The 26,554-nt window shown below is 40.2% G+C and overlaps 1 protein-coding gene across 2 annotated transcripts in view; it reads right to left on the bottom strand.

The window, feature by feature from the left end:
- The window catches only part of ccdc149 (coiled-coil domain containing 149), a 109,697-nt gene that overhangs the window by 17,440 nt on the left and 65,703 nt on the right, over positions 1-26,554 (bottom strand). Inside the window, exons 5-11 of one of the 2 annotated variants that reach the window (XM_062982171.1) lie at positions 14,487-14,603; positions 12,950-13,122; positions 11,361-11,433; positions 10,777-10,861; positions 8,674-8,818; positions 6,083-6,159; positions 1,682-1,714 (exon numbers count right to left, since the gene is read on the bottom strand). In XM_062982171.1, coding sequence (XP_062838241.1) covers positions 1,682-1,714; positions 6,083-6,159; positions 8,674-8,818; positions 10,777-10,861; positions 11,361-11,433; positions 12,950-13,122; positions 14,487-14,603 — 703 coding nt within the window. The remainder of the gene's footprint in view (positions 1-1,681; positions 1,715-6,082; positions 6,160-8,673; positions 8,819-10,776; positions 10,862-11,360; positions 11,434-12,949; positions 13,123-14,486; positions 14,604-26,554) is intronic. The other variant, XM_062982172.1, reaches the window with a different exon arrangement.

Here is a 26,554-nt window from a genome sequence, read left to right on the forward strand (position 1 = left end):
CTGCGGAGTTCGAAGAGGCACGAATGGAGGGCTTAAGGGAGAAACGTGCCAAGAGGAAGGCCCGTCAAGCCAACCCCGATCGAGACGGCCTTCCACCTGGAAACCGATGTCCTCACTGCGGGAGAACATGCAGATCAAGGATAGGTCTCTTCAGCCATCTACGGATCCATCCCCAAGATAACAGAAATGGAGGACCATCATCCTTGAACTATGAGGGATTGCCTAACTTGATAGCTAAATCCATAATCTAGTCTTCCAAACCTGCCCTTGACTTATCCTTGAGATCAACTTATACATAATTAAGATGGAAGCTGAAAAGCATAAAAATAAAAGAGCATTCACGAGCATTTAGAAATAAAAACAAAAAAGCATTTAATCACCTCTCTCCAAATAACTGGATATAAAGACATTACTGATTCCTATTGACATACTTGTTCAGCATGCATCATGCTCAAAGCATCTGAGTTAATGCTTGGAATGCCTGCTTGCTGACATTTGTGTTGTGCTTTAAGAAATATTTTAATAGCACAATTCATTTTAATTTTCTAATCTCATATTTGCTGGAATACATTACATCTTTGCCAAAATAATGCTGTGAAAGTGGCCTTTTCATGGTACACCTTGAATGGAAATGTCAAGGCTTAAATCTGGGACTTTCTGTGGGCAAAGTTTATTCTTTACTACTCAGTCATGGGCTCCTTGGGACTGGCATTACTATGAGAAACCTTAATAATAACAACAACAACAACAACAACAACAACAACAACAACAACAACTTAATTTTTGTACCCTGCCTCCATCTCCCCTAGGGGACTCAGGGCGGCTTACATGGGTAATTAAAATAAACAGAATAAAAACACATCAAAAATAAAAGTACAAAAGTAGACAAAACCTTGTCCTACTTCAGTGGTTCTCAACCTGTGGGTCCCCAGGTGTTTTGGCCTACAACTCCCAGAAATCCCAGCCAGTTTACTAGCTGATAAGATTTTTTTTGGAGTTGAAGACCAAAAGATCTGGGGACTCACAGGTTAAGAACCATTGTCCTACTTGCTGAAAATATGGAGGTAGCAGCAATAGTGAATTAGCCATGCCAATATCATTACTGGCAATCTTCTTGTGCCAAAGGAAGAATGTCCTAACATCTCGAAGATTAGTTCTACAGTAAAAACTACTGAACTATTTAAGGTTTCTAATAGTCTCAATTTACCATGAATGCTTGAATTTGGAATTTGGAATACAGTCCATGATGCTAGAATTTGGAAGGCATAAAGGTAATAGGTAGTACTCTTCAACTAAAACATAAATAGCTCCCCGGGGTGCTGTCTATTCTCATATTTAGCAAGTTGAAGGGGAGAAATTATCTTGACTTTTTGCATATATACTTTTTGAAATAATAAAATCACAAAGTACATTGTCCTGTAGAACTTGCAATTCTTATTTCCAGAATTATTTCATATCCTTCCTTATTACCATTTTCCCCAAATTAAAAATAATTTTACACATTAATCTTTATTTCTCTTGTGGCCATCTAACTGACTCAGCTGAACATCTTAATCTGACAGACACAGATGAAAAAAACACATATATTCAGATAACATTTCCATTTATTTACATGCAGTGACAATACTTAATGTACCGCTAAGATTAGTTACTAAAAATACATATGTCAAGCAGAACCTACTCCCAAATCCCACTGAGACATTGTAGCTCAGGCCTTCAGGCAGCAGGAGGAAAAAAAAGGAAGGAAAGAAAACAGTTATTATATAAATATTAGTTTGACGTCTTAAACAGAAACAATAGAGCAAGATATTCTGAGATCTATGCTTGTATTACCATGGCTCTGTTTTAAAAGGCCAAAACATTTTACTGAGTGGATTATAAACTCCTTTGGAGAGAAAACCCTACCAAGAGTGCAAACATCAACATGGATTGGCTCAGTTTAAGAACGGACAACATCTAAAGACTAAACCCATGTTTTGAAAGGGATCTGAGATTTTTTATTTATTTGTGTATTTACCTTATTTATACCCCACCTTTCTCTACCCCAAGGGGGACTCAAGGCGGCTTAGACCTTCATAAAAGTCAGCTGGCTGAGGAATCAAGTAAACTGGGACTACTACCTGAATTCCGGATGAATGGGCCACTACTTTCCCATTTATTCCACAAAGAAATTACGCTTCTGTTCATTGCAAATATACATGCAGATCAACCAAAACAACCACTGTTGCTGCTTCTTCTGCCCCAAGTAAATGCACCTGCCAGGGACCTGGGCTAGAAATCCAAGAATTTCTGACAGATAATGGGTAATGATAAAAGTCATTTCCCCCATGCAGAAGGTTCCAAGGTATCTCTTTCTTGGTAGAAACTGTACACAATGCCTCCATTTTCAATTAGAGCTTCTAAGTTCTCAAAAAGGATAGATGCTCCACTAGAGCCTGAGAATGCCAACACTGTCTTTGCTGTATATTGCAATCTTGGCCAGGAGGAAGGAAAAGGGGCAGTCAGTAGTTGGGCCGGGCTGTGGCGCAGCTGGTTAGTAGCCAGCTGCAATAAATTACTACTGACCGAGAGGTCATGAGATCAAAGCCCGGGCCGGGTTAAACCCCCAATCATAAATAGCCTAGCTTGCTGTTTACCTAAGCAGCCTTAAAGACAGTTGCATCTGTCAAGTAGGAAATTTAGGTATGTTTTAAGTGGGGAGGCTAATTTTACTAATTTATAACACCATAAAATTGCCAGCAGCAAGTGGAAGGAATGAGGAAGCAATACCATCAAGGACTCGGTGTCACAAGTGGACGGTGAAGCGGCAACTCCCCCTGTGGCCGGAATCAAGCATACCCTCATGAAGCCACAAGCTGGAAAATGTTAAATTGCCTCTGTGTGTGTCTATATATCACATGTCTAATGGCACTTAATGTTTGCCATGCATATGTGCATTGTACTCCGCCCCGAGTCCCCTTTGGAGTGCGAAGAGCGGAATATACAGTAAATACTGTAAATAAATAAATAAGGCGGTTCTTTTATCTGATTTCACCCTCAGCCTAGTTGGCATCCTCAAAGCACAGAGTAAACTCTGCCAGGTTTGCTATGAAAACAAGACTATGATTTCGCAGGAAGCAAAATGTCTTGGGCAACTGCACCAAGCTTCTACAGACTTCGTAATTTGTTCATATTGAGAAGACTATGTGTAAAACGTATGGTATAGAAATATGGTGTTGGTATACAAGAAAATTATCTGGAAATAACATAAATGATGCTCTGATTCACCAAAGGAGGACGATTCCCTTTATAATCTGCTGTTTGGAATTAATTGTTGCTCCGCTGGAGTAGAATAACAGAAAAGATGGTACAGCTGTGCTTGAAATGCATGAAATGAAAAGAGAAGGACCACCATGAAGAGCTGGAACACACACGCTAAACAGAACCTGGATGTGATGGATTGTACATTTCCTGGTTTGTTAATTTGTGTCTGCAAAAGAGAAGAAATCACTAACTCTGGATTAGTGGTGCCCTCAGCAACGTATCTCCTTCTATGACCATAAAAACCTAACTGTTCCTCATTCCCCCACCTTATTCTGTGAGCGTATTACATAGTAGCTGGGAAGATGTCTGATATTTTAAGTTTCCATTTTTCCATAAGTGAGTTTGAGAGGCTAGGCAGCCTTCGAGAAGCCCAACAGATAACAACTATGCTACATCAGATTGATCTAGTCCAAGATTCTGTTACCAAGCAGATGTTTATTGAAAGGCCATCAATGGGGCATGACCACCATATTATACTCTTTCTGTTCCATAGCAATGAATACTGAGAGGCAGCACTGCCTCTGTACTGAAAATAATACAAAAATGTCATGACCAGCATCATCTTAAAAACCCTGTCCTTCATGAAAGGGTGCCAGAAGGTGTTTGTGCCCTAATTAGATATCTTAAACTATTCCTACCATGGGGTTCAAAGTCTCTTTAGGGCAGTAGCAATGTCTTGCAATTCCTGCCTTCCTTCTAAACCATAGTCAGATCATGGGGAGCATGAAAATATCCATTTTAGCCTTACTTTTGTTTTAAACATCATTCCCTGAAGAAAAGAGACTATAGTTCAAAATGGATAGCTTAGCTATTAAGTTTACTAGATCCATATTTCTGAGGGCTTATCTACATAATCATTTTTGGATTCATGAAAGCAAGTGGCAGAAGAGATTTATGGATGTCAGAGCTTCTGAATAGCTCCAGGACAAAACAGAAGAACAGTGCTTTTGATATTAAATGTTATAAAGCCAAAGTAAAACATTTAGGGATTATGAAACAAAAAAAGAACGAGCAGTTTACTAAAAAATATTTCCTAGAACTATATTTCTTAGTTTCAATTGCTTCTCAATTGAAAGATCAACAGTTTCCATGTTGATCTTTTATAAATGTTTTTGTATTTGCACTGTATGTTCTGTTCTACCAACAGGAGTTTTCAAACAGATGCAACCAACAGGCAATCACAGCAAGACTCCTGATGCTGAAACTACACAAGAGCTGCACAAACAAATATTTATATCATGTAATGGTCATCGCTGTCTAATATTAACAACAGGAAAGGTTGTGAAACCAAGAGGACAAGTGTTGTCTAACAGGCTGGGATCACCATGGGACTAACCAGAAACAAAGTGTCATCAAACTACCTACTTTTGTCCTCAATGACATTCACACGTAAAATTATGATATTATCATACTTACCATATGACTCCTGATTGGTTGGGATCATCTTATAAAAAGTTGTTTTAAAATATACCAAAGTAGAGATAAATGGAGAAAATGTGTTTTCAAAGGCAACCTCTCAGGATGCCTGCCATAAATGTGGGAGAAATGTCAAGAGAGAAGACTTCTGGAAGATGTGTTGTTGAAGATTTCATGGCTGGGATCACAGGGTTGTTGTATGTTTTCTGGACTGTATGGCCATGTTCCAGAAGTATTCTCTCCTGACATTTCGCCCACATCTATTACAGGCATCCTCGGAGGTTGTGAGGCATACCTCACTTAAGAATTCATTTCCAAATGCTTCACAATGCTCTAGTCTCAGTTTTTATAAAACATTGGGTGTGAGGCACTTGCAATTTTACTCCCAATATTTATTTATTTATTTATTTATTTATTTATATCATTTCTACCCCGCCCTTCTCACCTGAGGGGACTCAGGGCGGCTTACAAAAATGACAATTAATGCCAATACACCAATATACAATAAATAACATTAAAACAATCAAAACATTTAAATAACATCATAATATACAGTAAACAATTTTTTTAAAAAAAGTGCAAAAAGCTTGTGCCATCCATCCATTCATATGTCAATGCCAGGTGTCATAATTGTGCCCACTGACTACAACTGTTTCATTTTTCAAACTCACTAAAAACTGACAATTTATGGCCTGGTACTAGGTCATACCCACTTGAGAAATCTAACAGAAGTTTGCAGGACTTCTATTTTTTTTTTGGGGGGGGGGGAGGGGGGACCTGCAAGCTACTATTAGATTTCTCATTTGCACAGCAAAACCACTTTCTTCAGTTCTGATCCAAACTACATTAAATGGTCAGCATAGGTGATGTTACTGACTCACTAGAATCAATGGGACGTGTCTAGGTTCTGATAATTCAAGTCACATTGATTTGAAATGATATACTGTAAATGTGGGGCCTAAATACTCTTAAAGCATCATATCTTTACTGATTTTGGAAACAAAGGTCCTATATCCCAGGATCTGATCCCAGATTATCTGGCAGTGGAGATTCATATAATCCAGTTCACAGCAGATAACCCGGGATCAGATTCTGGAATATAAGGACAGTGTAGAAGGGGCCTAAGTTGGACGAGGGTCAACCTTGGTTAATACTTAGATGGGACACCACAAATTAGATGGTGTAGGCTATATTTTCGAAGGAATTTACAAATCATCTGGAGTAGTCCTTACCTAGGAAAACCTTATGAAATGTGTAAGGTCACCATAAGTTAAAAGGTGACTAGAAGGCAGACATGCAAACATGATTTGTCTAAACATGATCAAGGCTGGATCCAACAACCCAACTGTGAATTTTTACTAACCTGGGAGACTCCACAAACCAGAGACTTCTAATGTTCTCAACTTTTTCTCCAGCTCTGCTACACGGTTGCCTAGGATTCTGAAATGAAAATGCAATATTTCATAAAGGGGACTTTAAAAAGACAAAAATCACACAAATGACAGGATTTTTCCCCCCTGTAAGGACTGATATATATCTCACTACAAAATACCTTATTTCTGTTCACACAAACAGACACACACACACGTGTTTATAAAGATATAGTACTTTATATGTTAATTCAGCTTCACATTAGGTTAGAAATGTCTTCAAACTTTCAGACTAGGTGGAAATAAAATATACTCATGTAATCCACCTGTTCTTGAGGATGTCATATCATGACTTGAGTTTCTCATATCATTTGCCAAGTCCATAAATTTAACTCCTACTTCAGTGTGGTCCAACCTTTAGTTACCCGAGGGCCAGTCAAACTTTAGTATAGGAATGTAAGGCTCCAATATGGCTGTTATATGGCTGTTTCTTAAAAACTTAAAGCAGTAAGAAGGGTAAACAATTTTTTGCAAATGTTAAATTAAAATATTTTTCCAATAAGAAGGGTTGGACCACTCTGTCCTACTTCATTATAATTCTTAGAAATGCTTCCATCACATTTACTCAATTCATTCAATTCCTTACTATGGTGCATTCTGCTAAAGTAGTGGTTTTCAACCTGTGGGTCCCCAGGTGTTTTGGCCTACAACTCCCAGAAATCCCAGCCAGTTTACAAGCTGTTAGGATTTCTGGGAGTTGAAGGTCAAAACATTTGGGGACTCACAGGTTGAGAACCACTTTGCTAAAGTATGTGTGAATTTTATGGAATGTACACTTACATAAGTACAGTAGAGTCTCACTTATCCAACGTTCTGGATTATCCAACGTATTTTTGTAGTCAATGTTTTCAATATATCGTGATATTTTGGTGCTAAATTCGTAAATACAGTAATTACTATATAGCATTACTGTGTAGTGTATTGAACTATTTTTTCTGTCAAATTTGTTGCATAACATGATGTTTTGGTGCTTAATTTGTAAAATCATAACCTAATTTAATGTTTAATAGGCTTTTCCTTAATCTCTCCTTATTATCCAACATATTTGCTTATCCAACGTTCTGCCAGCCCGTTTACGTTGGATAAGCGAGACTCTACTGTATCAGCAAGGTCTTTATTTGAAGAAGGAAGGAACATCAGGAAAAGCTGGCATAATAGGCAAGAGAAACATGAAGCAAGGATGAACGAGATGAATCATAGACTATCTTACTAAATAAGTGTCAGGGAAGAAGAGGTATCAAAACTGAGACTATGGAGGAAAGGGAACCTCATTTAATAAGACAAAGTATGGATAGTAGGAAATGTTTAAAGTGATTGCAAAAATTGTGACATCTTGTTAGGATCATCCCAAAATTACAGTATGTGTTTTTTTTTCATTCCAAGTGACAAAAATGCTATATCAAGAAGGAAAAAATAAACAGGATTCAGAACTGTTTTGGAAATTGATGAGATGGAATGGAAGAAGTCATATACAAGCTCGGATATGTATGCCCATTCAATGACAAAGATAAACAGTACTGCTAGAAGTATCAGAAAACTGTGAAAAAGAATATTTGAGTGATAAAATTAGGAACACTGTGTTTGTCCTGTTCAATTTGAGAAGCAGGTGGGATATCTAAGAGAAACTGCAGGGGAAGCCAGCAAACTGGAACTGGATCGTGACTGGAATGCTATGATGCTCTCTCTCTCTCTCTCTCTCTCTCTCTCTCTCTCTCTCTCTCTCTCTCTCTCTCTCTCAGACATGACTGGACTTAACGTCAAGGGAAACCTTTACCTTTTATAAATACTACATTGAGCATTATTTATTTCAAAATACATTTTGTCATAGTGAATTTAGCTGTATTTGTGTGCAGTAATTTTTTTACAACAAATTGTGCTCAAGAATACTCACAAAACCAATCCCATAACCCCCATTATGATTCTAATAAAATATAAAGAGCTCAATTAAAGGTAATTTAAAACATAAAAGGTAAAGGTAAAGGTTTCCCCTGACGTTAAGTCCACTCATGTCCGACTCTGGGGGTTGGTGCTCATCTCCATTTCTACGCCGAAGAGCCGGCATTGTCCGTAGACACCTCCAAGGTCATGTGGCCGGCATGGCTGCATGGAGCGCCCTTACCTTCCCGCCAGAGCAGTACCTATTGATCTACTCACATTTGCATGTTTTCAATCTGCTAGGTTGGCAGAAGCTGGAGCTAACAGCGGGCGCTCACTCCGCTCCCTGGATTTGAACCTGGGACCTTTCGGTCTGAAAGTTCAGCAGCTCAGCGCTTTAACACGCTGAGCCACCGAAGGCTCCAATTTAAAACATAGCAGGATCTTAATAATTATTAAGTATACCAACAGATCAGTTAATAATGCCCAGTACCAATATAATATTCACTTTAAACCATTCACATTTCTTGGAATGGTCTCTGTTTAAGATTGACAGCAGCAGTAGTGACAGTGACAACACAAACACTCTTGTTATATAGAACAGACAACATATTTCAAGCTTTGGTTAATCACTAGTGAAGGTACCTACTTGTTGGTTTGCCTCTGATGTTGAATTACCATATTTTTTTCATGGATTGTTTCTAGTAAAGCAGTAGCCAAAGATTTGAGGTCTGAAATGGACTGTGGCGTGGCTGGTAAACTGCAGCCATGATCCTCTGAAAGCAGCTCTTGTACTAGGAACATTTAAACCAAAATAAAAGGAGTCATGTATAGAAATGACAAGCCCATTGATTAATCTTACTTCACCCCAAACCAAACCAAACCAAACCTTATTCATACTGCATGGCCCACCACAACAAGAGACATAGAATAAAAAGGTAAAGGTTTCCCCTGATGTTAAGTCCAGTCATGTCTGACTCTGGGGGTTGGTGCTCATCTCCATTTCTAAGCCGAAGAGCCGGCGTTGTCCGTAGACACCTCCAAGGTCATGTGGCCAGCATGACTGCATGGAGCGCCGTTACCTTCCTGCCAGAGCGATACCTATTGATCTACTCACATTGGCATGTTTTTGAACTGCTAGTTTGGCAGGAGCTTGAGCAACAGCAGGCGCTCACTCTGCTCTCGGGATTTGAACCTGGGACCTTTCGGTCTGCAAGTTCAGCAGCTCAGTGCTTTAACACACTTCGCCACCGGGGCTGTAAAAACTAAAAATTGTGGCTCACTACAAGCTGTTTCTTTGTAAAAGCTTGTGAGTCAAGGAAAAACTTTAATATATAGATATTTTCCAGTCACAGCGAAAGATTTCAAACACACATATATATATTACTCAAGGGGAAAAACATTTGTCATTGCCTCTATTGATGTTCCATGGAACTGTGCTAATACAATTTTTGGTGAATTATGTGATTAGGTCAGACAGTGTGGTTGGATATATTCATAGCATAAGCAGCACTTCCTGACCAAATAAAATCTTTCAGGAGCTTGGTCTTCACACATAGCGATGGCCTCTTTTTGAAGCAAACAGGCATACTTGTACAAGTAATCTGTGGTGCAAGTTTTGATATTTATGAAAACATCATACCACTAAAAAAGTTTAATACACAACACTACAGAAAAAAGAACCAGATTCCTGCCATAGCTGAGATAGCATTCATGTGCACTCCACTAAAATCAATTACAGGTAAGTCCCATTATATACAAATATAAAATTACAAAATCAAGTTTTGCCTTTTGGGTTGTTGCGGTTCAGCCAGATGAAGTTGAGAGGATTGGGGTTTCAAGCCTGGGAGAAGGACTGATGGTTTTTTAGATGAGGAAAAGGAGGGGATTTCAGAGCAAGATGCTGTCTTGCAGAGCAAGATGCTGAGTTTGAAAGTGGAACTGTTTTGGAGAGGACCTTTCACCCACAAAGAGCTTACCAACCCCTGATAAGGGCCTGAGAGATGGCTCATACGAGGGAACAGCTGAGTTAAACAGAGGTACCAGACTACTTCAGGCACAGGAAATCTGAAAGAATCCATGAGAAAGAAAGCACAGAGGAAGGGACCTCAAGGTCAAAAAAGTGCTTTCATGTTTTGCAGTCCTTAAATCAGAGAGCGTCCCGTTAGGATTTTAGATCAGGCAACGTCACTGAACAAGTGAGGATCTCAAGTCTTGTTTCCAGTTCATGTCCTAGTTTTAGATCTAAGGTTATGGATGCATAGTATGAGAAGTTTTATAGTCTGGCTTTTGGATTCATGTTCATGTTTTGGTCATTGTTTTTCTGGCTCTCATGTTGGATTTTGAGATTTCTGTATTTTGTTCCCTGAAACAGCTTTGAACTGTTTGGATTATTACCTTTGGATTGTTTTCCTACTGTCCGTTTGCTCTGGCTTATTGCTTGTATGACTATTTTTCCTCATTATCTCTTGGATTTTGCCTTTCCCATTTCTTATGGTGATTTTCCCTTTTTATATGTGTTCTTATCAATAAACTGTTTTACCATTACATTTGGATTCCTAGTTGATGTTAAGGGCATGGTGAACTCTTGCTGGGGTGCAATGTAGATTTTTTTTTAAAAAAGCAGTGGATGGTTGAATTCATGTGTCCAAAAACTCTGGATACAGAGGGCTAACTGTATTAAAATTTGATTGAACAAAATGTTTGCATCACTTTCAGAAAGGAAATTTGAAGACATAAATCTGAGCTGTACCTTGTTTTGCAGAGAGGACACCCGTTAGCGCACTGCTATTTGACTTATTATTAGTCTTGGAATTTTTCCTCCTCTCTAGAGCATTCTAAACAAATAAACAACAACAACAACAAAAACTTAGAGAAAGTGAACATGTCTTTCCAACTTCTTACATTTCCTTCCCACTTGTTTGTATATAAATATCTGTCAATTGAAGCTACACTCCCTGCATCTGATGAAGTGGGCTGCAGTCCATGAATGCTTATGCCAAATAAATCCTGTTAATTCCTTAAAGTGCCATGAGACCCTTTTTATACTCTCACAAGGGATAGTGCTAATGGAAACTCTCTTTCCTAACAAACAATTTGCATAATTTAATCATAATAAGTAATTGATTAATTCTTCCCACACTAGCAGATTTTATTTAATCATACAAAGTAATAGATTAATTTCCCAATGCTAGCAGAACATATGATATTCAAAACCTGCCAAAATGTTATGTAAAAGAAAATGGCTCATCAATTCAATCTCTGAATGAGTAAAAAAGTGGCAAACTAATTCAAGTCTACATTACAAATGTATGAGACATGCAAAACAAAATTTACCTTGTACTTTGCAATGTTTGATTTGAGAATATTGACCTCTTCTTGAATTTGTTTTAATCGCTCATGAAGGTATCTAGAAAGTTAGAAAACAAATTACAACGTATCACTTTTTTCTAGTTTTCCCATAAGCATTTCAAAAGGCTCTGAAATTTTTTTAAAAAAGAGTTGAACCCCTTTAGTACAGAAAGCAATACTCAAATATTAATACACCTTAAGTCTGCAATTAAGGGATTTGAGATTTAAGGCTGACTGTAAGGATTCACCCTAAAATATCCTACACCCATTATTGACTAAGTCTATAAATCCACCAACAGTGGGCTTGATACAAGTTAGCCCTACTTCCTTTCCTAAGGAAACTGAATTTGAAGGATTGATGGGGGAATTTGAGGTGTGCATATGTCTGGATGCTCCTACGTTATTCAGTAGATGCCCTATCACAATACACTATAATTCCACTTTAATTGCCATGGCTGAATTATATGACATATTAAGGTTTAATGAGTAATTAAACGATTTGGTTAAGAATTCTAACCTCTCCCGCCAAAAAAAAAATCCACTTGCAAACTCCAGATTTTCATGGGATGTTGTTAAAGAGCCAAGTTCTCCCACATCTTTGCTTGTGAAGTTTATATTTGACTGGGAATAGGGGAAGAGTAGGGGATCAAGGGGAGAAATGACTGGATTGCATATTCAGATTAATAGTCTAAGTTTTAGTGTTGGGAGAGGCAAAGTAAGTGACTGGAATACTTGACTTAGGCGGAGGGAATCTGAATGTGTGAAACTCACCAAATGATATTAGATCAATTGAAATCTCCAAATTTGCCTTACTTCAAATGGCTGTTGTAAAGTTAAAAGTAAGAGGATATATGTTTTTCTTGAGATGCTTGGGACCCAAAATGTTTTGGATTTTTTTCAAATTTTGGAATACAGTGTTCCCTCATTTATCATAGGGATTAGGTTCCAGGACCACCCGCAATAAGTGAAAATCTGCAAAGTAGGGACACTATATTTATTTTAATATTTATACATTATTTTAGTAGTTATACACTAATTTAAATCTTTATCAACCAATCGTGTGTTGATAAATCGCTTCCTTCTCCTCCCGTTGCCGCTTGGGCTCCTTTTCTCTCCCTTTGGCTTCTCCTTCCTCCCTTCCTTAGGCTGTAAATTGTAATTTTTTATGATTTATAATAAAAGTTTATTGAAAAACCGCAAAACAGCAAATCCACGAAAAGTGAACCGCGAAGTAGTGAGGGAACACTGTATCTGTATTTGTATGCAAGTATATAACGAGATATCTAAGAGACGGGATCCAAGTCTAAACACAAAATTCATTTATGTTTTATATACATCTTATACACATAGCCTGAAGATAATTTTATATCCAAAATTTAAATTAATTTTATGCATGAAACAAAGTTTGTGTCCACTGGATCATCAGAAAGCAAGGCTGTTACTATCTCATCAACCCATGTGGACAATTGTGCATTATTTTGGATTTCACAATTCCAAATACCAGAGTTTCAAACATCAATCAGAGAAAACTCTGAAAAAAAATTCAAATAATGTTCATTTAAATATAAACTCACCTGTTCTCCATACAAAGAGCATCAACATCAATTATGCGGTTTACATGTCCTCCAAGAACGTGGTTGAGCTCCTGGTTTAGTCTGTCGGATTTATCTTGGTAAAAAGAACGTTCCCCTTTTACGTCCTGCAGCTCGTCCAATGTAGCTTGAAGATCATGTTGCAAAGCTTCAATCTGATAAGAAAGCCAAATTCAGAAGCATCACTAATGCAGTGGAATATATGTACCTCGACAGAGAAAGATTTCAAGAAGAGATGCTAACAAAAGAACCGGGTCTCTTCTTACAGCTAATGCTGCAAAACATAAATGCCTAGAAATGCCTCGGGGATCTCAATAGAATTGAAGACCAAACTATATGTGGCAATGATAAGACAGAAAGGGTAGAATGACGCAATCAAATTTGAAAGGGGAAAAGAAGGGATATGGAGGAGAGGATTTCAAAATATTCATCCAATCCTCTTCAACCATTCTCACCAGTTCCCATACCACATGGAGTCTGGCGAAGTAAGGAAAAGAGAGAAGGCAGGCCAAGGACACGGAGAGACATTTTGTCCATGCCTTGTTTACATATGTTTTTATGACACATACAACACAGTTTATAGGATAAGTAAAGGTAAAGGTTTCCCCTGACGTTAAGTCCAGTCGTGTCCGACTCTGGAGGTTGGTGCTCATCTCCATTTCTAAGCTAAAGTGCCGGCGTTGTCCGTAGACACCTCCAAGGTGTCAGAGGGAGTACAGCACTGAAAAAACATTTGGTGGGGAAACACGTAAGAACAGAGTTATTGCTTATTGGTTCCCTATCAGTCCCTGTTGGGCAGTGATATTGACAGAGAAAGACTTTCAAGCAGAGCTCCTGGGTCTCACATGGCTGGGGCTAACAACTCAGCCAGTCTAATATATTTACTATATTTTATTGTGTTGTTCTTCTGATATAGCAACTCAAGACAGTTGACAATATTTTTTTAAAAATGGAAATACAATTTTAATGTAAAAATGTTTTAAAAATAAAAAAATTAAATACATCAATTAACTTATGGCATATTAAAGTAGACAGAAAAATACAGTTTCATTGAAAGAGGGAAGCTCCCCAAAAAGTCTGTTAAGCCTATGGGTTTAAAATGACCCAACACCATGACTAGCTACGAGCAACCGCATCATGGATCAGGTAGGTGATTAGTCTGATGGAGCCCCCGGTGGTGCAGTGGGTTAAACTCTTGTGCCAGCAGAACTGATGACTTAAAGGTTGGGTTACTGACCTGAAGGTTGCTGGTTCGAATACAACTTGGGGAGAGCGTGAATGAGCTCCCTCTATCAGCTCCAGATGGAGACAAAGATGATAAAAACACTGGGCGTCCTCTGGGCAACATCCTTGCAAACGGCCAATTCTCTCAGACCAGAAGTGACTTGCAGATTCTCAAGTCGCTCCTGACACGAAAAAAGTCTGATGGTCTATTTATGTTTCTTGATTATTTTCCCCACTTAAGAACCATTGCTGTACACTAGGGGTATTTAATCACCACTTTCACAAGTTTACTTACTTGTTCATGTGCTTTCTCCAACTGCTGGACAAGATCTTCTCTTTCGTGCGGTGCAAAATGCCGTGCACCCACTTCCTCATCTCCAAGTCTTTGTTTCGCTATTGTCATTCTAAGAAGCTGAAAGAAGCACAAGAAACAGAGCTATGAGCACATGAATGAAGGCAGTTTAATGATGCTCACAAGAGATACTCCTTGTACACATTTTACAGCAGGAAGGGTTGTTTCACCACCAGATGTAGGCAGATGTGCTTAAGCAAATGCCCTTGATCCCCATGCATCCATGTTTTTCAGTAAATGCATGTACAGTATTACAGGCTGAACTATATGAATCATAGAATCATAGAGTTTGAAGAGACCTTGTGGGCCATCCAGTCCAAGCCTTTGCCAAGAAGCAGGAAAATCGCATTCAAAGCACCCCCAGAGATGGGCATCCAGCCTCTGTTTAAAAGCTTCCAAAGAAGGACCCTCCACCACACTCCGGAGCAGAGAGTTCCATTACTGAACAGCTCTCACAGTGAGGAAGTTCTTCCTGATGTTCAGATGGAATCTCTTTTTCTGTAGTTTGAAGCAGAAAACAAGCTTGCTCCTCCCTATGACTTCTTCCTCACCTATTTATACATGGCCCTCATCATGTCTCTTCTCAGCCTTCTCTTCTGCAGGCTAAACCTGCCCAGCTCTTTAAGCCACTCCTCAGAGGGCTTGTTCTCCAGATCATTTTAGTCACCTTCCTCTGGACACATTCCAGCTTTTTAACATTTCCCTTAAGTTGCGGTGTTCAGAATTGGACACAGTATTCCAGGTGTGGTCTGACCTAGGCAGTGTAAAGGGATAGCATGATTTCCCTGGATCTAGACACTATACACCTATTTATGCAGGCCAAAATCTTATTGGCTTTTTTAGCTGCCGCATGACATTGTTGGCTTATGTTTAACTTGTTGTCCACAAGGACTCCAAGATGTTTTTAACACATTTTGCTATCGAGCTATGACATTCATTTCTGCCAGTAGATAACCAGGGCCGGCCCAAGGGAATCTTCAGGGGTACGCAAAAATAATTTTGCGCCCCCCCCCCACCGCGCCGCGGGAGGCGTGGTCAGATCTGGCCCCGCCTCCCACACCACGCGCGGGTGCCCTGGCCCCGCCCCCACGGCGTGGGGCAGCGCGGGAGGCGTGGCCAGACATGGCCCCGCCTCCTACGCTGCGTGCGGGCGCCCTGACCCCGCCCCCCACAGCGTGGGCAGCTTGGCCAAGGCACGCGCGGCAGGAGGCAAGGCCAGAGCTAGCCACGCCTACCACCCCGCACACCCTGTCCCAGGGAGGCTGCAGCGGGAATCCGGTCCTTCCAGGCCACGGTGAAGGTCCAGCCGCTGCCTGGAAGGACTGGACTCCCGCCACAGTCTGGTTGGGACAGGGTGCCCGCCGCGGGAAGCGGGGCTGGCCACGCCTCCCGTGGCGGGCACCCTGTCCCAGCCAAGCTGCAGCGGGCGTGCGCTGCGGGAGGCGTGGCCAGCCCCGCCTCCCGCGGCAGCCACCCTGTCCCTACGGCAGGCGCCGCAGGAAGCGGGGCCAGACTTGACCACGCCTCCCGCGTCACGCGGCCATGCCTCCCACAGCGCGGGAGGCAGGGCCAGGGTGCCGGAGGCGGGGCCAAGTGTGGCTCGATAGCGCCCCTGGGAACACGCCGCCCAACGCGGGGGCGTGGCTAGCGTCCCATGTTGGGCCGGGCCTGTAGATAACATAAATCTGCTATCCTTTTAGTTTGGTAGAAGAGCAAAGTGTGCACTATACAGTTCTAGAACAAAACATTCAAGATAATGAATGTTGTACATTCAAGATAATGAGACTTGTACAAATAGAAAAGGAGGAAAAATAAGTGTATGCCTCATGCACCATTCACAGCCTCATTCTCACTACAGGCATGGCAAGGGTGTGTGCACATACTCCTCTACCATGCAGTTTTACCCTCTACCAAGACACTGCTGACTGGTTCACTTTACCAACTATCCCACAAATTTAAGTTGACACATGCAATCTCAAGGCATGAGCTTTCTGTGTAGAATATTCATCACATACTGAACGAAGAGAAAGCGTTTTCTGCAAGCAAACCTTTCCATGCTGACTTTGGAAAATTGCTCAACTGTGATATATCAACATGCATGTCTGTACAAATCTTACAAAATTACACAACTACACAATCACAAAAAAAAGAAAGATGAAGATGAAGGAGGAATGCACACAGACAACACTGTACAAATCCAAATCCGCATCAGTCACTTACAAAATATGCGTATTAAGTACATAAATTGTTAGCTAACTATATAGTGTTTTGAGATTACCTTTTTTCTTTACAAAATTATGCTTGTAACTGTTCCAAAAGGTCCCAGGTTCAAACCCCGGGAGCGGTGTGAGCGGCTGCTGTTAGCGCCAGCTCCTGCCAACCTAGCAGTTCGAAAACATGCCAATGTGAGTAGATCAATAGGTACCGCTCCAGCGGGAAGGTAACGGCGCTCCATGCAGTCATGCCGGCCACATGACCTTGGAGGTGTCTACGGACAACGCTGGCTCTTCGGCTTAGAAATGGAGATGAGCACCAACCCCCAGAGTCAGACATGATTGGACTTAATGTCAGGGGAAACTTTTACCTTTTTAACTGTTCTGAGTATGTCAGAGTATGTATGGGATACAAAGGAAATTATGACAATGATGCAAGAATCCAAGTGATTTATTATAGCATAGGAGAATGCAAAAATATTGGAACAGAATCGTTACATAATTCGTGACTTGCTTATCTATCCATAAAATGTCTCTGGGTCCACTCCTGGCATTCCCCCTTCAGGTATGTTCTAACACCACAAATCTGACTACACAGAAACCATTTAGGGAGGAAATTGCCACAAGAGATCTGGCGCGCCTCAAGCGTGCACCCTCCTGAGGCAAATCTGTATTTAAACGTACAGATTTGTGACTGTATTATCTAGTATCGCCTTTGGGCTCCACTTTAATTTCTGGTAGAGAACAATTCACTCTTCAGAATAACAAACAAAATGTTATTAGACATCACTGATTTGTTGAGCTTCTACACCTGTTATTTTCGCATGTTATATCAACACTGAAGGGTGAAGGACTCCCTATCTCTGTCTTAGCAACCTTCAATTCTTTCACTCTCTTATGTGTGGAGGAGGAGGATTCTGACACTCAAATCTGGTTACATGGGGATAATCAATGCTTTCTAAGCAATCTGAATTGGGGATCAAGGGGCTGGGGAAACGCAGCGGTAAAAACTGCTAGCTGCAGGAAATCTGCTGACCGAAGGGTTAGCAGTTCGAAGCCGTGAGTCGACATGTGCTCCCAGCTATCAGCCCTAGCTTCTGTCTACCTAGCAGTCCAAAAGCATGTAATGCGAGTAGATAAACAGGTACCGCCTCGGTGGGGAGGTAAAAGGGCGCCTCATGCAAACATGCAGACATGCCAGCAATGATCAGAGAAAGTATGGAACAAGGTATGGAACAAGAGCACCTCCCCACAGCCGGAGTTTAGTATTGCCTCCAGACGCTGGAGATAGAAAGGGGAAGGCCTTTACTTCTGTTGTCAAAGGCTTTCATGGCCGGGATCACAGGGCAAACTGATGAAGAAGCACAACCTACAAACTATCTACAGACCCACAAAGAAAATCCAACAAATGCTACGGTCAGCGAAGGACAAGAGGGATCCTCTCTCCTCTGCAGGAGTCTACCGGATACCATGCAGCTGTGGATAAGTATACATAGGGACCACCAAACGCAGCATTGCCCAAACAAGAGTTAAAGAACATGAAAGGCACTGCAGACTCACTCAACCAGAGAAATCAGCCATAGCAGAACACTTGATGAACCAGCCTGGACACAGGATATTATTTGAGAACACGGAAATGCTGGACCATTCCAACAACTATCATGTCAGACTACACAGAGAAGCCATTGAAATCCACAAGCATGTGGACAACTTCAACAGAAAGGAAGAAACCATGAAAATGAACAAAATCTGGCTACCAGTATTAAAAAAACTCTAAAATCAAAGCAGTTGATGGGAACCAACACTCTGAGGGCAGAGGACAGCTATTGACTGAACAAAGGATGCCCCCAGGCAAGAGACAAAACCTTTCCAATGTTAATTAGGGTGATTAACTGAAACATTAATGCTGGCTTCCCTGTGACAAAGGACTTTTGCCACACCCTGGACTCTACACAGATATATATTATTTCCTTTCCTTACTTAGTTTTTCCATACCTCACAACCTCTGAGGATGCCTGCCATAGATGTGGGCGAAACGTCAGGAGAGAATACTTCTGGAACATGGCCACACAGTCCGAAAGACATACAACAGCCTTCTGTCTATGTATCGTATGTTGTTGTTCACTGTGTAAAAAGGCATCAAATGTTTGCCTTATACAGTAGAGTCTCACTTATCCAACGTTCTGGATTATCCAACGCATTTTTGGAGTCAATGTTTTCAATATATCGTATATTTTGGTGCTAAATTTGTAAATACAGTAATTACTACATAGCATTACTGCGTATAGAACTACTTTTTCTGCCAAATTTGTTGTCTAACATGATGTTTTGGTGCTTCATTTGTAAAATCATAACATAATTTGATGTTTAATAGGCTTTTCCTTAATGCCTCCTTATTATCCAACATATTCGCTTATCCAACATTCTGCCGGCCCGTTTATGTTGGATAAGTGAGACTCTACTGTATATGTAAACTGTAATCCACTCTGAATCTACCGAGTCCAATGGGTGCTATATTTGAGTCCACTGACTACAAGTATTTCCCTTCTTTCCTGTAAATTCTATAGCAGAACTTTCCAAACTGTGTGTCATAACATGTTACTGTGCTGCCTTCAGTGTGTAGGTGTGTCATGCAAGCAGAACAAGAAACCTCTGTGTCCATGTGAAAAAAGCAAAAAATCATATTTTTTAAAATATAAATGAAAGAATTTCATGAGATATGTTGTGTCTCCATACATTTGGTTATTTAAGTACCGTATGTATTCATGTTTCTAGTAGAACTGAAGTACTGTGCTTCAAAATGTCTAAAAAGTGTATTACCAACTTGAAACGTTTGCAAAGCTCTTCCACCAGTCCACAGATTGCCACTTTGAGATAAAGTTCTCCCCTTCAGACTCACAGATTATACAAAAATGATGAGTGAATAGGGCTTCTGTGCTAATAATAGCAATTACACTATGTAAAACAATTTTTGTTCCTAGGTTATAAATGTCATTTCCTAATTGGTTTTATCATGAAAACATGGAAAAAAATTATTAAACTGCAAGAACTTTGTTTTTGCTGGACATCCTGCAGCACATTTTGCTATAGTTTTTTTAATGAATATCTCATTGAGTCTCAACCAATTCAACACAGTTTGTGGCAGCCACAAAACACAGAGTATAGCAACTGCTTTCAAATTAAGTACCGCACAATTAAACAGGAAATAACACTTTCAAACCAGGAACAGAACATTACTCAAATTTTGTTACATAGTGTTATTTGCAAATCACAACTTTCAACAAAATTGCTATTGCCCAAGTCTATAGTGCAAGTGTGAGCAAAAAGCAAGCCTGGATCTACTAGCGATTTACACTTGATCGGCAAGGATTTTTAACACCCAATTTGAACAACAAAAATAATTCCTCCTGACTCCAGTGACATGTGCTATACTGATGAATTGATTAGCTTAGAGTAACCAAGCATGATTTAGTAGATTATTGCAGAATTTTGAAAAATTGAGTATGTTGGACTACAGCTCTAAGATTATCTAGCCAGCATGGCTTGGGGGAGATTCTGCATGATATTACAAAACAACTTTTCCAAGGTTGGATAATTGTGTGGCAAGACTGTGAACTCCATTTGTTTCTGGTCCTCAAAATAAATTCCTGGGTTCAGAAACCTTTGAGTCTAAGCTCATCAGGTGGCATAGGCCCACATCTCACATACAATGTTCCCTCACTACTTCGCGGTTCACTTTTTGCGGATTTGCTGTTTCGCGGTTTTTCAATAAACTCTAAAATAATATTAAAAATAATTAAAAATTACAATTTACAGCCTTAGGAAGGGAGGAAGGAGATGCCAAAGGAAGAGAAAAGGAGCCCAAGTGGCAACGAGAGGAGGCGATTTATCAACACACGATTGGTTGATAAAGACTTAAAATAGTGTATAACTACTAAAATAATGTATAAATATATAGTGTCCCTACTTTGCGGATTTTCACTTATTGCGGGTGGTCCTGGAACCAAATGCCCGCGATAAGTGAGGGAATACTGTAGTGCATCCTCTCAGGGAAGTGCATACTAGAAAAAGATCTTAGATCAGAGAGTCCTAAAAGCTGGAATTGCAATCTTCACAATTTTTTTCAGTACCTTGGACACATCAGTGTGTTTGTGGCTAAACTTCCTAGACAAAAAAAACCCATGTCATTGCTTTTGTCAGGCGAGATGCACGTAACAAGAAAAACCCAAACATTTCATCACTGCTAATGTGATCTTTGATAGCAAGTGTGCACAGTAGCATGAACTCTATTAGAATCTAACCTTTTCCCAACCTACTGTCAAAAGCTGTTTTGAGGACGGAAAATAAAGTACACAAGCAGCGCCCAGAATGATGAGGCCATAGCGGATGCAACCATTTAATTTTCTTCCCTACTTTGCATAGCTGGAAGGGGGGGAGAGAAGAGAATTACATCTCAGTGGTCCAATTTGTAGAACTGACGCAGAGGCATGAGAAATCTGCAGTGAAAACTCCCATGACTTAACATTTTGCAGCTGCGCTACAGAATTAATGCACATCATTATATTTCATGAATTAGGAGATCACTCTTCTCAAATTGAGCACTGCGTATTAAGGCTACCTAAAGCAATTTCAGGATGCCAATCACTGAAGTACCCACGGGCCAATTAAAATATTGCTGATGCAAATGACCCGCGATCCGTTGCTTCAGCCCCATTAAGCCCATGCTGCTGTGGCTGCTATTCCTCATTTGACAAGCTCCACAGGGTGACTGACTTGCAGGCCCGAACAAAGCACTGACCCCCATGCTGCTTTCATTTGGGCAAATTGGGTTATATTTACATACCCAGCCAGACCACCTCCCAAAAAGGGAGGGAGGAGAAACAAAAAGGGAAGAGTATGGTTATAGTAGTAGTAATAGTAGTAGTTATTGTCTGTATGTGTGTGTGTTACTACTGAATTCCATTTCTGACATGAATGGAGAATGGTTGACAAGAGAACCAAGAACAGTTGAGGAGCACCTCAATTGTAATCTATTAGGAAAAGCTCCACAAGTTCCACTGTTAACAGAAGTAATTCTGGTGATCTCTTTTATGAGTTAACAGACTGCCTAGCTTCACCCGACTTGACTCTCTTATAGATTTAGCCTTAGCCAATTAAATGTTTTATCAGTACACACAATAGAAAATGAGATATTTTCTAATTATGATCGCAGCATTGCAGGAGCCACATCCAGACATGTTTCTCTTCTTCTCTTATAGCCCCCTAAAGCTGAAATTCCAGCCATGGGACAGTTAGGTGGGAAGGATCTCAGAGGCAATCATGGACCATCCCAGGTGATCATGGATCCCGGCTAGTGTAAGTTATGGCATTTCCACTAACCATGATTCAGGATGGCATTTACACTAGCCATAATTCATGAATCAAACAGTTATAGATTAAGCATTCACTTCTATGGTCACAAAACGTCTTACGAAAATGATGGTCATGTAATAATAATAATAATAATAATAATAATAATAATAATAATAATAATAATAATAATAATAATTATTTTATTCTTGTACCCCGCCTCTATCTCCCCGCAGGGACTCAGGGCGGCTTACAAATGCAAAAGAGTATACATACAAAAACATCAAATACCGAAAACGCACAAATGAAAAATTAAAACATACGATTAAAATCAAACCATTAATAAGACAGAGTTAAAACACATCAATAAAAACATAAGGATGGGCTGATCAAAGTGCACTAAGTGAGACTCGTAAACATAGAGGAAGTTAAAGGTGCTATAAGAACATTGGGGAGAACCCAAATGCGAGTTCAACCCTGAGGCTATATAAAGAAATTACCCATGCGGATGCAACCGATCAAGGATAACCATTTGTGCAAGAATTTAGCATTCAAGAGGGTGGTACTTATTCAAAAGCCTGTGTGAACAACCAGGTTTTCAGGCTTTTCCTAAACCCTTCCAAAGTGGCAGCTAGCCGAATTTCACTTGGGAGTGCGTTCCAGTGCGTATCCAGTTTAAACAGATGATACACCTTTATTGTCCACTCCAAGTCCCATTTAAATATTTAACTTTAGACCAGGGATCTTGAAATTAAATGTTCCTGTTTGACTTGAGATATTAATGGCTACCCTAATTAAGAGTTCTCCTCTATAAGCTCACTCAATATTATACTGCCATTGCAGATTATATGACTGCTATTGTGACAGAAGTGGGTTCTACAAGTTGCTGTGTGCCATTTGTACCCTTTCATTCTATTTCTGCCAACACCCACCCTGTTTCCCTGAAAATAAGACAGTGTTTTGCTCCCAAAGACGCACTAGCTCTTTTTTTCAGGGGATGTCTGAAAGAAGAAAAAATCACATTTACTGTTGAACAAAAAAAAAGGAACATTATATTCTGTACAGTAGTTGTCATCACAAACCAGCATAACCAGACTGTGAATCCTATCAAGAATTTCCTGTTACTACCATTATTCCCATGTACAACAATCTATGGTACGTACATTTAATGATCCTGCATGCTCTGGTATTCGGTTTGGTGGGCATGCTTCAAAAAAAAAAAAAAACTTTGCTAGGTCTTACTATCGCGGGAGGTCTTATATTTAGCAATTCAGCAAAACCTCTACTACGTCTTATTTTTGGGGAAACAGGGTAGAATTGAGGACATGACCTCTCTAAAAGGCCTTACTCTGCTGCTGTTTCATCCAACATCACTGGAAAGACTGACCTCTGCCAGCTGCCATTCAGGGCATTTCATTCTATTTCTGAATATTTTTAGAAATCCATTATCCATTGTTCTGGATATCTGTCACTTGCAGCTCTGAAAGTGCAGCATTTTTTTTCGAATGAAGCTAAGTGTTTGAAGATTGGTACATTTGTAGGGATATCAAGAAACTTGTTTATGAAGTTATCCTTCAAACTCTCTAGTACGCCTGCAAAATATGGACCATCTACAAACATCACTTTCAATTTCTGGAATGATTCCGTCAGTGTTGCTGTTGGAAAATCTTGCAAATCTCTTGGGAAGACAGGTGGATAAATGTCAATGTTCTAGAAGGAGCAAAGAAGCGATAATCCCCTGCCATCAACTTTGCTGAACTGACCACATAGTCCGAATGCCTGATCACCGTCTCCCAAAGCAGTTACTATACTCCCCAGTCATGAATGGAAAATGGAATGTTGGTGGACAGCAAGACAGATTTAAGGATGAACTTAAAGGTAACCTTAAAATGTGGAATAAACACAGAGAACTGGAAAGCCCTGGACCCTGAGCGCTCTAAGTGCAGGTCAGCTGTTACTAACAGTATTGTGGATTTTGAAGGGCCATGAAAGGTGAAAAGTAAAAGGGATAAATGTGGCAAGAGAACCCTTGTTGGGACAATTAGGAAATGTATGTCCTCACTTCAAAGAATAGGTCTCTACAGTCACTTGCGAACCCACCACAAAAACCCTACCCCAGGAAGACAATCATACTCACTCAGCCATAAGTGATAACCTATGATGACGACGATGATCTGATAGTATTTTATCACACATCTTCATTCTAACAACCTTGTCACATGGCCTCCGGAATTGCCACACATTATGGTGAATTCAGTGACCCTCATCCGGGGGGGGGGGGGGGTGGCACGGGAAACCCGTAACCCCACATCGCCTGACTCCTTAGTCAGCTGATTCCATGGGGGGGCACATCAATCACGCAGCTTCCATCCACCCCCACCCCCACCCCCATTGCTTCTTATGGCAACACAGGAAGCTTCCTGTGTTACTGCAGTGGCAGTATGCTCCGGCTCCACCCTACATCACCCATGAAGCCCTGGCAACATTGTTTGATGGGAGTTGGCAAGCTCCGTGGATGACCTAGGGCTTAACCAGCATATGTCACTGGCTTAAGCCCTGTATGATGAGGTGGTAAAACAGATTCTAAAACTGATATTCTGGATAACATGTAATAATAATAATAATAATAATTATTATTATTATTATTATTATTATTATTATTATTATTATTATTATTATTATTATTATCATTTTGGGGGAATCAGCTGATGACCCAAAATGCAGACTGTGCAAGGAAGCTGACGAAACCATTGATCTTATCCTCAGCTGCTGTAAGAAAATCGCACAGACAGACTACAAACAGAGGTACAACTATGTGGCCCAAATGATTCATTGGAACTTATGCCTCAAGTACCACCTCCCTGCAATAAAGAACTGGTGGCATCACAAACCTGCAAAAGTATTGGAAAATGAGCACGCAAAGATACTGTGGGACTTCTGAATCCAGACTGACAAAGTTCTGGAACACAACACACCAAACATTACAGTTGTGGAGAAGAAAAAGGTTTGGATCATTGACGTTGCCATCCCAGGTGACAGTCGCATTGACGAAAAACAACAGGAAAAACTCAGCCGCTATCAGGACCTCAAGATTGAACTTCAAAGACTCTGGCAGAAACCAGTGCAGGTGGTCCCGGTGGTGATGGGCACACTGGGTGCCGTGCCAAAAGATCTCAGCCAGCATTTGGAAACAATAGGCATTGACTAAATCACGATCTGTCAACTACAAAAAGCCACCCTACTGGGATCTGCACGCATCATCCAAAAATACATCACACAGTCCTAAACACTTGGGAAGTGTTCGACTTGTGATTTTGTGATATGAAATCCAGCATATCTATCTTGTTTGCTGTGTCATAATAAAATAATAATTCTTTATTTGTAGCCCCCTTTTCTCCCTAAACAGGACCAAAGTGGCCCACAACATTATAAAAACAATACAAATCAACACACACACACATATATAGCAATAATCTATAAAACCAAATTTACAATGAGGAATAAATAAGCATATTTAAAAACATTTGTCAAATACAATTATTGTGGGAAACTCAACAAAAGTGATGGTGAACTTAGCATGACTCACTAAGAGTTAGCCTTCTTGTCATTCCAACTAAGTGTCTTCATTAAAAGTTTGTGCGAACAGGAAGCTCTTGTAATAGGGTGGACTGTTCTTGTTCAGATTTCCAGCCACTCCACACCATACCCCTTCCTGCCATCCGCTTCTGTTTTTGTCCCAATGAACTGGCATCATTATATGAACACGATCAGACTTCATGTAGTTGTTTCTTGGAGGGATTTTCCCCTTAGGATCTGTCTGCCTGCCTGTCTCCTATTCTTTCTTTCTGCCTACTTTCCTCCTTATATAAATCTAGTCAGAAATATTCATCTAATCTTGGAAAACAAAGTCTAGACTGACAGAGCTGTTGAAAAATGTCTGGTCTATTTACACTATGTAACACGATTTTGTTCATGAGTTATAAATGGCATTTTCTAATTTGTATTATTAAAAAGACGTGGGAAAAGTTTATTAAACTGTAAAAACTTTGTTTTTGCGGGACATCTTGCAGCACATTTTGCTATAGTTTTTCAATTAATATCTTATAGAGTCTCAACCATAGAATCATAGAAGAAAAGAGTTGGAAATGACCACTAGGACCATTTAGTCCAGTGGTTCCCAACCTTTGGGCCTCCAGGTGTTTTGGACTTCAGCTCCCATAGTTTCTAACAGCTGGTAAGCTGGCTGGGATTTCTGGGAGTTGGAAGTCCAAAACACCTGGAGGCCCAAAGGTTGGGAACCACTGATCTAGTCCAACCCCATGTCATGCAGGAAAAGAAAAACTATGATGTCTCAGGCACCTTTGGCCCCTGACCCCGCGGCCATTGCTGACCAAACTGAAGAAGACTTGGGTTTTTTCCCAAGTCAGCAAGATTCAATTCCTTTCCAAA

This window comes from Anolis carolinensis, chromosome 5 (genome assembly GCF_035594765.1).
Source record: "Anolis carolinensis isolate JA03-04 chromosome 5, rAnoCar3.1.pri, whole genome shotgun sequence".
NCBI classification, from domain to species: domain Eukaryota; kingdom Metazoa; phylum Chordata; class Lepidosauria; order Squamata; family Dactyloidae; genus Anolis; species Anolis carolinensis.